This window comes from Nilaparvata lugens, chromosome 2 (genome assembly GCF_014356525.2).
Source record: "Nilaparvata lugens isolate BPH chromosome 2, ASM1435652v1, whole genome shotgun sequence".
In the NCBI taxonomy this organism is placed as follows: Eukaryota; Metazoa; Arthropoda; class Insecta; order Hemiptera; family Delphacidae; genus Nilaparvata; species Nilaparvata lugens.
The window spans coordinates 71,807,991-71,822,105 of NC_052505.1; the positions used below are offsets into that span (position 1 = coordinate 71,807,991).

The 14,115-nt window shown below is 33.0% G+C and overlaps 1 protein-coding gene across 5 annotated transcripts in view; it reads left to right on the forward strand.

The window, feature by feature from the left end:
- LOC111043991 overlaps positions 1 to 6,845 on the forward strand; it is a 29,773-nt gene extending 22,928 nt beyond the window's left edge. For all 5 annotated transcript variants that reach the window (XM_039421635.1, XM_039421637.1, XM_039421638.1 and 2 more), the window contains 3 exons: positions 1,564 to 1,799; positions 4,250 to 4,399; positions 5,892 to 6,845. In XM_039421635.1, the coding sequence (XP_039277569.1) occupies positions 1,564 to 1,799; positions 4,250 to 4,399; positions 5,892 to 6,113 (608 nt within the window). In that variant the 3' untranslated portion in view covers positions 6,114 to 6,845. The remainder of the gene's footprint in view (positions 1 to 1,563; positions 1,800 to 4,249; positions 4,400 to 5,891) is intronic.
- Positions 6,846 to 14,115: the final 7,270 nt, after the last annotated feature.

Consider the following 14,115-nt stretch of genomic DNA (forward strand, 5'->3'; position numbering starts at 1 on the left):
GAAGAAATGACAGGAGCAATAGGATGGTTCATTCTACTGTTGTAATAGTTCATCATCCTGCCGTTTGTCACAAAAAATTAGGCATAAATTTTAATCAATCCGATCCCAACATTCATATAGCACTCGAAATGAAGAACTTCCTCCTGTATTATTCGATTCATAGTACAACTTTGAGAGAGGACCATATTATAATGGATTAAAGCTCTTCAACCAGATCCTCACATCATTGAGAAAGTCAGTCTGGTTGGGACGCTTTCAAGTACTCTGACTCAAAGGCTGGTAGATAGAGTATCCTGCACACTGGGTGAATGCTGTGAATTGTTAGGGAATAGAAGACTACGGCCTCAACTTGATGTGTGTTGCATGCTGCAACGACGATTTCTATCGTTTCGTTTTTTACGAAACGAAAATCAAAAACAGTATGCATGCTTGACCTTTGATCCGTATGCATTCTTCTTTGTACCAACTATATAATTTATTGTGAATCTGAAATAAATAATATTAATAATACTAATTTCTACCATTTAGTTTAATTTGGCGCAAAGAACATGCAAATGTAATATTTCGGGTAGACCAACAACTGCTTTTTCTAAAGGGTAATCGTGGTTTAAAATTATGCTATCGTTCACTCTATAATTTTTTTTTAATTGAAACATTTTTCTAAGATTATTACACAAATTCTGACTACTCTGGCTGTCTAGCCTACTACAAAAATTAAAATAAATTTAGAATCGTTACAATAAAAAGACCTATCGCTACGCTACCAAAGATCGATCGCCCCTTAATTATATGGGTAACATTAATAATTTTGAGACTCACCCATAATGAAGATGTTGAAGAAGTCCATCGTTATTGATGTTATTTTTGGGTGGCCCACATTCCCGAAAATAGTTGGTGCCCCCGGACGCGCTCCGATCGTCTCAACGGTTAAACAAAAGTGCACGGAAAGAATGCATTTTTGTCTCGAGGCCCGACTCTTCCTAGGCCTATAAACGTGGAAAACTAGACCGCGGCAGGGGGGATGAAGAGACGGAAACTGATGTTGGGACGAGTGGATGGAAATATCTTGCCCAGGCTGGGATGCTAGCTAGGTAGTTCCTAACCCTGAGAAAGATCCTCACCTCGTCCATCGGTTAAAAAATGCAAGCTTTCCGTAGCCTATGCTAGGCAGCCAGCAAATAAAATATTACGTTCTAATCAAATTCAATTTCTCTAATTATCTCTACAGTCCAATTATGGCTCTACATACTATTTTACTAGTCCTAATTTTCACTACTTTCAATAACTACTCTCATTTGATTCTATTACACAAATTAACTTGATATTGCGGCTACAGTGACTGACATTAGTTTTGCATAAAAGACTTTCAGTAGGTCCTCATAAGGATTGTGTAAATAATATTGCTTGTTAATCGATTAGCATTACCGATTTTTTATTCCAAACCTTTTTGTATTTATTAAAAGGGGAAAATCTCTTTATGCACCAAATCATTTTCAGTTGTAATGCTTGATGATCAATCTTTTAATTTTGATTGTAGATTTTATTGTATTGTTGTCGTTTTAGGACGATTAATTCGCCTGCTGAAAAAGCTGCTGAGTGGGACGGCGTTTAATAAATTGGCTTACGACACGTTCGTGAAGTTCTACGCAACGGCTGATGAAGTTAGCAAATATAGCCTAGCGATCAGTGAGCCCTCCATTTGTCGTGCTATGCTCGTCATATCAGACTCCTTAGATACAAATGCTCGTGATAGTCTGCTTCAAGAATTCATTGACATGAATGTATACCCCAAGTGGCTGGTAAGGACATCATCTCATTGATCAATTAATATAATTTATCAACCATACTTTGAAGATTTATTAAAACTACAGTTACTATATAAAAAATATTTATAGTGTATTGAAGTAAAACTACCAATGTGATGCATTGACACTCTTCATTACCTTCGCACAAGTCTTGAACTCGTGAAAAAATGAGTTGAAATATTTGGAACGAAATAAAATGGATATTATAGAATGTGAGAAATATTTTCCCTAAGGAATTAAACATCAAAAAATTTTAGTAATAACAGCTTTAGGAAAAATTTGCACTGACAACATAAGCATATATGGCGTGTTTGGAAAGAATAGTGCATCCTTAGTATGCATGTATCTCTCAAGCAGTAATTATTGTTCTTATGTACATCGTGACTTGAGAAAATTCTATGAAGCAGTATCTTTGCTTTGATGCTCTTTCACGATTTCAGGCTACAATCACATTGTGTACAAGCTCGCGCGAGTAACTGTTTAGAAGTAAACAAAAATTACTATAAAACATGGAATCAGATTGAAACTTCAACCGCATTGTGATTATATATCATTTTACATGCTTCATTTTTTAATACTAATTTTTGTTTACTTATAAACGGTGTTAGTGCACACCTCACGTGTCATCTCATGCGAGCTTGCATGCTATTTATTTATTCTGAATTCCAATGTCATGGATGATACAGTACGCCACATTGACAATTGCCATACAGACAATATAATACATATACATGAATGAACTAAATCCAACACTAATAATGAATTTTACTTTTCGTGTAGTTGAGAAGTTGATATTGTGGTAAATATTCATGTTAAATAAAAAAATACTAAGAAATTGTCAAAAACCACAGATTTAATGATACTTAGAAAGATCGGTTTCGGTTGTTACACCATTGTCAATCTCTGATAAACCGAAACCGGTCTTTCAAAGTATCAATAAATCTGTGGTTTTTGACAATTTCTTAGTATTTTTATTTAATAATAATGAATTCAAATTCAGATTTATTTCATCGAATTGAAACAATACAATAGATGAATACAATGTATATGATTTATGGATAAGTGAAACTACACACTAAGATTTCAATCAACACATAAATTTAAATTTAATTTTACATGAAATCAATTCTAATTTGAATACTATTACATTTACATCTGAATTTAATATGCGTTCTGCAATGTGAGTGTAGCCTCAAGGCAAATCCCCTCATATCGGTATCAGAGTCAGTGACTGGTACAGTGAAAATATAATTGTATATTTAATTGAATAAAATATACAAAATACAATATAAAATTGAATTAAATTTTTAGAATATTTAAATATAATTCAAATATCTCTAAAAATAAAATTATATTTTGACAAGTTCTTATAGGACTATTCTCACTCGGCCTGATCGAGCGAGTTGTTGTCTCATCAGAATGGGAATTATATTCTCACTTTACCAGACACCTATTATTTATTATTTTGAAAAAGAGCTATTGTATTTTATTTGTTTTTTCTTGTGAAATAAAAACATTGTATTCTATTCAGGTTTACTGATACTGATATTTCAGTGCATCTCTCTCTCGCGCTTTTATTCTCACGATATCATTTGGCCCAGTCATAGAGAAAAGGTAGCATAGGCTGGCCACTAACGGTAGGACATGCATGATAAACATGCACATGTTCGTCATGCATGTTTTGTCATCAGCGAGTGGCTTCTAATATAAAATAAACAACCAATAACAATGGATAAACCGCTGGAAAATTACAAATTATAATGATAGAAAAATAATTAAACCTCAAATAGAGTAGCGAAAAAATTAACAACAAAAAATCGTAGATACAAAAACCTAACCTCAATAAATTGTGCTCTAAGCATTTTGCAGTGATGTTATTGACAACAATATTTATGACATGTGTATCATGCATGTCCTACCGTTAGTGGTCAACCTAAGAAGATTGGTATAGAGCGTTTGTGTTTCAAATATCACTGTTACTTTAAGCCGATTATTGTCGATTACTGACGACTATTGTTGATTATTACTGTCCGGAACAGTTGAGAGTGTATGAAGGGAACAGTATGGGAGACTACCAGCATCACATAGCTTTACGAAAAATAACTACGTGGACTATAGCCTTGAACAAACAATGGAATTTGGAACATAAAAGCCCTATACCATCTTCTTATGCTATCTTTTCTCTATGGTTCATTATATCAAGTAAGTTAAACAATGGTTGTTGGTTTCTATGTTCTATTGGTGTTTGGTTGTAACTTCAATAATTTTCATCACTCAATTATTCATCCGAGAAGGATTTCAAGGTGAAAGAGTCGAAACTCTTGCCTATGAATATCACCAGATCATATTTTCATTTTCCAAGTTACTTCCAATTTATCAAGCCAAAATTTCTCCAGCAATAAACTATTATTGTATATAATTTACTTATTCAACTTTTTCCCCAGCTTGAAAACCATTCTATTGAGGTGCACTCAAACTGGGTGAGGCTTGAGATGGAAATCCTTTTGAATGAATTCATGGAGCGACTTGCTAATAGCCTGAAGTACCCTTTGTTTTCATGCAGAATTAGGCGTGAACTTGTGGTCACAATAAAGGTAAGACGGCTTCTCAAGACTATATTAAGTTATTACTAAAGCTATTATTAATCTTAAGTTGCGTACAGACCTGTACGAACCTGTACAGGCACCACGAACACGTCTGAAGTAGTAATTCGTGGTAGCTGAATCAAAGTGATGAATGCTTCATCTCAGATTCTATGATATCAATGCTGAATGCATTTTATGCCACTGCTCAATGCAGTCATACTACGGTATAACATATGTAGAATTATAAAAAAATCATCCAATTTATAGGGGCAATTATTTATGAGTATGAATTTTACTTTATTTGCTTTGGGTGTTGTTAATTCAGTCATTGTTCATTATTGTTTTCATTGTTAAGGTAGGCGCACACAGATCGTCATCGGACGGATCGGAAGATTAGATTTGATGCATTGTTTTCAATTGGATTGTGCATACCTAAACCTATCCGCATCGTACGCATCGTAGATCGGAAATGCCGTCAGGAATTCCGAGAGGAGCATTGAAGCCGACGGCTCCGATCGGATTGAATGACTCACCGGCATTTATTTATTCCCTTGTATATTCTGTAGAGTGTAGAAATAAATATTTGATAGGGTTTTAATTTTTTTATATATTAGAGTTTTAATTATTATTAAATATGTCCTAAATCAGTATCAAAACTAACTATGTCCTTAACATAATAATGTATCAAAATAAAGTAGAGTAAAATATCAGCTATTAATATACTGTATTACATAAATGTACTGTAATTGGTTGGTAATGTATATTTAGTATATTATAATATTAGAATTAATAGAATTTCATAATCTCACCAAAAAAAGAACATACGATATTATGCATAATGTCACTTAAAAGAGAGGGACTAGTTAGAAATTTTGCCTTATGTCAATGCTAATTTATACAGAAGTCTTCAGAAGTTTTTAATCGAAATATAGAAAACCAGACATGAAATGGTTAATTTAAAAGTTTTAAAATACGTACCTTAAGCAGATTGCTAATCTCTGTTCAGGCTCATTCGCGTAAGTGGTGTTCAGTTTAACTATATATGTTGTCTGAGGACATTCAAAAGCTCAAAAAACATTGCTTGCGACATGCGGAAGTATCTAAAAAATTTAACTTCGTCTTCAATTGAATCAGGAAACAGATGATTAAATTCTCCGTATTCCATCCTTTTCTGATTAATTGTATGGATCCACATTTTTCGTTTTATCTTCCTACGTCGCTGTACCTCTTCTTCATCTTCGGCTAACAAACAAGTAACAATGTTATAACTTCTTCTTCGCTACTGCTATCCATCACTTATATACTGTAATATTTGTTCATTTAATTCCTAATTCACACTCGACTCGACATACGTCGCAATGAACGTACGATCCGTCCGATGCGTGCCGTCCGTCCGATGACGATCTGTGTGCGCCTACCTTAAGAATTAATTTATATTTATGATCTACTTTGTGCTTTTATGTGGTCACTATAAAATGAATGAATGATAAAATTGTTTCAGGAATGCGCTATGGAAGAATCGATAGTTGCACTGAAAGCTAATAGTTCGTATGATGCTGCTTTTGTATTGCTGCAAGATGTATTATTTCATATGTGTCCATCAGTGAGAACTGTTGGCCGTAAGGGGACATTGGTAGCAATACATGAGGACTGGAAGAAGCACATGGACGCTCGTCTAGCTCTTTTAGAAGGCCAAAATCATGAAGATAAATCAGAGAAATAGATTCATTCACTACTATTTTGTTGTGTAACTGAGGATCTACGAGGTCCAAGACCTCACAATGAGGCCATTGATATCATGGTATTTTTGGTATCACAGATTGCTTAGTGCCTTAGAGGTATTTTAAAACATTAGTTATATAGTTAGAAGTAAAGAAAAACATATAGATAATGAAAAACAGTATTTTTGTCAATTTGTGCAGTATTTCAACGCATCGTTTTATTTGTTGAGTACATTTACTCCAGAATAATTATTTACTCTGGAATAATTATTATGGGTATTTTAAAGAGCTTTTTTAGTATTTCGATTCCTTTGGATTCTCACGAAGTAGGTAGTAAATCTTACGTTAAGATTAAAGATTTTATTGTTTGTTTTACCAATGTTCAAATTAGTTTATTCTTTTGATGTGTATTTATCCATGTGTTTTATTAGGTACCATCCTTACTGGACATTTTTTGCCAGGATATGTAATATTGAATGGTAACATTCAATAAACCTGGGTAAGTCATTCTTTATATATTTTTGATTATACTCTGTTTTAGAAGTATTTTGAAGTAATTATGAATCAGTCATAAGTAGATTATTTTATAATTTACTACTAGCTCACACCAAGTACGTTATCGCAAGATGTGAGTAATTATTGGGAAGACTGAAAATAGACTTTCCAGAGATTAAGACTTTATCTAATACTACCAAAGCTGAAAAAATATTTTAGACGATATATCTAATTGATGATAGTCATTAATATTTAAGGATTTTTAGTACAAAGTATTCCATATAAGAATCAAAAGTACAGTATTATCTACTATATTCCTAGGCATTAGATGAGAATGTAGGTGAGAATATACGAATGATGGTGAATTTATTTGAGCTGGAAGAAGAAGAAGAATATCTGATCTCAGATTATTTAATCTAAAAACCGTCCTACTACTGAGATCTACTCGGCGTTTGTATCTGTTCGGTTCTAATTGGGATTAAAATTCCATTATTTTTACGATAATGAGAATCACTGCCAACTTTTACACCGAAAGAGACGTGTTGACTTATTATCAATTCAAATTTACTTACTATCATTGTTTACTAATCTACCTAATCATGACCTACTTGAATTAATAACCGATTAAGTATTATTTCTCATTGCAGTGTTTGGCATTGCTTGTTAAATACAATAAGTTCAAGAACACATTAAGTTTGTTTTTAAGTGCAGAAATTTTATATTTTATATTGTTTTTATTCAGTTTTATATATTACTCTTTATTATATTTTTCACTCCTGAAATTATCAAACTTTTAAGAGTTATCTTGAATATTTTTTCAATAAAGATTTGTTTCAACTCGTCAAATATTTTTTGGTGTTTCCTTGTTTACCGTCACCGTCTTCTGGATTATGATAAGTGCTCATTATTGTGGTTCGAATCTTACATTCACATATAATAATAATAATAATTTATTCGACCAAAAACAAACATTGTACAAACAAATTGAAATAAAATATAACTGGTGTAGCAAACACCCACGCATGTACAACACATGTTTATCATTATAGTCTAAATGAAGCCCCAAAGGTAATCCTGTGTGGGGCCTTTTCTTCGTATATTTAATCACAATAGAAAATGATCAAACAAAAGATAGAAAAAAATGAAAGACGGAATAACATTCCTATTGTATTTAGTAACATTCTACTTATTTTAATCATACGATTTCTGAATAAAGTAAAAATATATAAGAAAGAATTGAATTGAAGAGACAAGGATACATACAAAGTGATGTTCAAACATTTTTTGAGTATTATGAGAACATGCAGAAATCATTGAGCAACAAACATCTCGCCAGACAAGAAAGCTATTCTCTGAATATTCTCTATATTGTTCTACTCTGGAGCATTTCTTCAGTTTTCTCTACTAAGTGATTTAAATACAACTTGGAGTAGGCTACCTATTCTCTATCTTACACGTGTAACACCAATTTGGAAATTACATAAAAATATAGTAAATGAGAGATGAAGGGAGTGCGTGACAACTGACTTCAGAAGAAGGATGAAATAGAGATTTCAATGTTTTTATCATTTTATAAAAATGATGAAAATACTATTTTTCTTCAGTGCACCACAAATATAAAAAATAATGCTAATAGGAATAAGATTCCCAACTATTTAATGGCATTGCTGATTGCTAGCATAGACAATAATTTAGTCTGTTCGCTAGGAATGAGATGAGATTTTGTGAAAATGAATATATTCATTAGTATTACAAACTCTTTCTTTTTCAAATAATAACGTAATTAAGTTATCAGATTTTGTAACATTATAAGCTCAATATGGAATGTTCTCATTTATTTTCCTCATCCTAAACCACAGATTACGAATTTTGTCTTTATAGGCCTGTATCATATTATTTTCTTTGAACAATGCTAAAATGAAGCGGATTTGATTTATCTGAATAAAAATTTCATTTGCATTGCTAGATATCTGTGTAGATTATTTTAATTCACGATTAAAAAGTTACCTATTTTGAGAAAAATGTTGAATTTCACCCAGTCTTCGACTGAAACTATGATGTAATTTATTTTATTCCAATAGAGTTTTGCATTCAAGTCCATGTACTCTTTCGAGAAGCATAATAATAGTTTTTCTTGATGAATAGAATATAAATATAAATTGATTATTTTCAACAAGAATAAGCAGATAATATTACAGTACATTGGATGTACCGGTATCAGCTATCCTCCACAGAAAGCAGTAGCAAGGCAGAGAATCGGCAACGCTGTTCACCTATCTTTCTTTACTGTCATTATAACGTGAACTTACTACTATATAGCTAATCTTTGGATGAATACGAGAACACAATATTATGAGCAAACTATAGGCTACGGTATGCACAAATGGCGCTGGCCTTCTTACTTCAGACCCCATGACATCCATGAACAGTATGTCAAACACAATAAGTATGGGCTCTGAGTGATGAGCCTTGCCTACTGGTGAGTGGTGAAGTTCAACTTCTCCAGTATACAGAATAATGTAGGTGCTTCCAACTTTCAACAGCAGTTTTCACTTGTGTAATTGCTCTCACTCCGTACATCATGTTCAACAAGCAAATAATATACCGTAGGCTACATAAATATAAATATATCACTTCTCAGCCACACCCTCCACTCACACCAGTGGAACATATTGTTTTTTTTGTTGGGGGGCCAAGATTAACGTAAGTTAACCGATAACGATAATAAGATAACCGATAACCGTTAACAAGATAAACGATAAGTAAGGTCAAGTGATTTTAAGTAAACACCCCATGATCAGTTCACTTATATAATATTAGTTTAGCTGCTCATATTCAGAGGGTAATTTTTGCGCTGAACTCCCTTTTTACTTTACCGTCAAAAATGCAGATTACTGATTTCATTATTTCGTTGGTGGGGGGGTCTGGGCCCCCTTATATACGCCCCTGACTCATAAAGATGGATTCGTACACAACAGTAGTGTGACAGCGCATCCAGCCCGGCCGTGCGAATATTAATAATCCCATTAGTTATTAGACCTTATGGGATTTTCACTGTCACTGTTGTGAACAAATCCAGCTTCGTCAAATTTCTTGACTGGCCATTCTGTCATCACAGCCATCATCATCTTATACTTTCTGCTGCTACAAAATGCAATGTGTATCTCAGACCTTGTCTATAGTTATAACTGTATTTCAATATTTTATTATAAAAGGTCATACGCCAGTTTTGTCCCACTCTATAAAGTAAAATAATGCTGTAGGGTAAACTAGCCCACGTTGGGACACTTCAAGTTGTGGGAAATTAGTGAGTGTTAGGTTGGCAACGACTGCGATGTTTTATCAGCTGTTTATAGCCTTAAAACGGTGTACACACGTACGTTTGCCTCGGGTGAGCATACGTGTATGGGCTTGCATTCGCACGTGTGGACACTGTTCGCTGAGGCATGTGGGCGAACCGGAACCCTGTCGGTATTTTGGCGTGCTCAAAGGCGCCTCGGGCGAGCATTGAATGTACGTGTGGACGTGTGGACGGTTTGCCATACGGGTGAGGCAAAACGTAAACATTGAAGGCGTCATAACCTAATTCCAATGAATTAGGTTAATGAATGACAAATCAAATTGTGATCCAATAACTAATTGTAAATTGTAGGATTTTTGTAATTTTGTAGGATATGTGGATTGTCAAATATTTAAATAGAAACATGCATGGAGTATATAATTTGTATCATGATTAACAAATTTAGAACTGCATAATTTAAGTGAAAAAAGCTTCTCTACAGGGTTCCTACAAGAAAGTATAGCTCAAATATTATTCTACTGTGGCTATCAAATCATCTTGTGTTTTTTTCATGTTATCAATCAGAGTTGTTTATTAAAATTGTAATCTTCAATATGATATTATACGTTTTAGATAGCTAGGCTATCTATAGAGAGATTTATTCAAACTTTGAACTAGTATTCCCTTGAAGCTAATCTTTTGGAGAATCTTGTTTTCTCATGTGTATGAGCAAAGTTAGTTTAAAATGGGCAGCAATTTAGTATTTGATTCAATTTATGGCTAATTTCCTTAAAGAAGACTGTCAATTTTGTAAGACAGTGTTAAGTGCTTTGATTAGGTCATCAAAACTTCTGGAATTATTGTAGAAAATTTTTTTTTGAGATTCAGAATAGATATTGGAAACCAACAAATGAATCGCCTAATGCCAAGAATCTCAAAGTTAGAGCCAATCGTTCTTGTAGAGTTATTGCTTCCCTCATGATAATATCATTTTTTAATTATTATTTAACGAAAATCCTAAATAAATGCTGCAAATCACCCCGAAGACCTCTGGTTAAATAATAATTATATATTAATTAGCATTTGAATAAATGCATTCTCTATTTAATTCCATCTATATCATTTTTTGTTTAGATAACTAGTTGAATTGGATTCAGTATATTAACTAAGAAAGTTTGAATTGTCAATATTATGTCATGTAGCAATTTATTTCCTTACTTCAACCTACAATCGTTCAACCCACCAACATCGTTTGTCAAGTTTAATTTTTGATTTTATTATATAAAATATTCATTGAAATAAAATGATACTGCTGCAATTTGTGATAACTATCTTCAATGATGGAATGACGCCATTGTTGTCATGTTGTGGAAAATCGTGTCGTCTGCAAATCAGATAGCTTTTTGAATGCCGAGGCATACGTGGATCGCGTCCACAAGGACGTACAGTGAATGTTGAGGCATATGTACATACGATTGTTCGCGCGAATCTATACGGACGTGTGTACAAGGCTTTAATTACAGACATAATAATTTCAGATGTAGCACCAGTCATTATAAAGAAAAAATTAAAAACATGTTTTTGTTACCTCAAAATTTTTTTTAGAAGAGGAATTTTAATTTTTATTTTAAACATTTACCATTTAAGGTAAGTCTCACAGCTAATATGCATTCTGTATTATTTTATTAATATTTTGACATATAAAACATTACTGTACTCTTATTTTTAATCCAGTCATTCTGTCTAAAACAAAGCCCTGATCATCTGCCCACCTTGGGACAGCCCACATTGGGACACTACAATCATGATATATGCTCATATTATAACAATGAGCATTGCTTCTGAATCTTATTTTACTCAATGCAGGCTACATATCAATGAAATACATTATAAATAAATAATATGATATATGATTATAGCCTGTAATGTAGCTTCAGAGGTAGCCATTTCAAACACACTTTGTGCACATAACTTTTGACAATAGTTTTTAATAAAAAATAATGTATTTATACTATCAATAATTATAATAAAATGTTATAAATAAACAAAAATAATGAGTTCCTGTCTGGCTTGAAAATGTGCAATACCAGCACGAAACGGACGTCGCCACATCAAATAATGTGAGTGCTTTTTCACTTTAAAGTTTTATAAAATTTAATAGTGATAAAAATAATGAATTGTTTATTTTTAATCTAATATCCCAACCTGGGCAAGGGATGTCCCATCGTGGGCCGATCTTAAGCCCAGGTTGGGACACTCCCCAAAAATTTGTTTTTGCAATAAAACAATCAATTTACGATCAATACAGTTGCCATCCTCAAGGATGAAAGTGTAAGCAAATACAATAAATATAAAATTGAAAAATGTGGATTTTTTAAATTTTTGTTCTAGTTATAGCTGTTTGAATTTTGGTGTCCAACGTGGGCTGGTTTACCCTATATCTCTATCTCTTCTCTATCCTTTCCTTATACCTTATAAAAGGCTAAGCCCCGACAGACTGAAATCACACCACAGCCCAAACTACTGAGCCTAAAAACTTGAAATTTTGCACGATTGTTTATGGTAGCCTGGAAACATCCACTAAGAAAGGATTTTCAGAAATTTGCCCCCCTGAGGGAGCTGGGGCCCCCCCAAAATTTTGTACTTTTTAACCGCTCATTGCACAGCAAAGTCATGAGGAACTTTTTTGTTCAGCTACGAAAAAAAATTAGATCTATGCAGAAAAATTCCGATCAGGAGCACAGGGGGGTCCAGGAGAGGGCATTTTTCGAAACTTTTGATGTAAAATCACACTACAGCTCAAACTAATTGTCCTACAGATTTGAAACTTTGCCCAAATATTCTTCAAACATGCTAGACGCGCACTAAGAACGGATTTTGAGATATTTTGCCTCTAAGGGTTTCAAAGGATAAAAAAGGATCATATTTAGTAAGGTTATGAACATGGTAAGGTGAATGCCATATGGAACTGAGATAATTGACACATGATATTCTAACATATGCTATAATCATTGGAAAGCTTAAAATAATTTCATCAATCAGCTGATCAAATTTAATTTTCCATAGATTGAAAGCGCTAGCTTGCCACGTGTTTGTTCCATTGTTGTATGAGTCTCATACATTCCGATTAGAACAGAGCACAGAGATTTTCTTTGGTTAGGAGTTTGTTGATAATTATTTTTTTCAAATTTTATTGCAAACAAAAATCACATTGAAAAATTTCTTAATAGACAACAAGATGTCAAACATAAACCTATATTCATTTGTAGCATGGCCAGAAAAAGACAAACTTGAGTACTAGTCGTGAGTTCATTCAATATAACTCATATTTTTGTGTTAATATTTTGTGAACAAGAAGTACGAGTTGATGAGAGATGTGAGTAATATCTTTTATTTGATCTAAATGGTTATTCATATTGTAGTAGTCAGGGTCACTTCAATCAAAGTTTTTTATTTTGTAGCTAATAAATGCCATACATATTGATTGTCCATAATGTAAGTGATTAAACTAATCAAAATTAATGGCTTACTGGTCCTTCACAGAACTTATAGTATTCCTGGTGATTGAGCCTGTCTTTTTTCAGTGTTGTCTATTAATAATAAAGCTTTATTTACAACTAGCTTACCTGGCAAACTTCGTACCGCCAAAAGTCAATGTACACTTCACTTTATTTGGTGAATCATGAAATTTATCTGACAATCAATATTTTCATTCACATCTAAATACGGAATTCCTATGTGCTTAGTCATGCAGCATTCATTATTCCCAAAACATATTCTTCTCAATCAATTGGTAGTAATATCTAACAGTAAAGTGTTGAATTAAAAAAAATAGATAGGATAAATTGTGTTTCAAAGATGAGTTCAATGTTTTCATAGTTGTTGATTGTCAATAGATGGTCCAGGAAATATGCGATGTACGATGAATCATCACCAGGAATTACATATTCTTTCCATCTTCCATTTTAGGATTTTCAGGATGAAAATAAGCTAATCTAAATTCAAAAAAATTGTGAATTATTCTGACATTCTTCAGTAATAATAAATGCAATATGAACAACTCTCTTCCATGAGGCGAATAATTTTTTCCAACATTTTCTGGTTACTCAATGATAGGGGAGTGATAATTATTTGTATAGGTCTTCTGAGGAACCATTATCTACAGCTGGTACCAATCAACTACACTTCAACTCCAAACTACCGTTGTAATACCAGTAGCCTACACAATT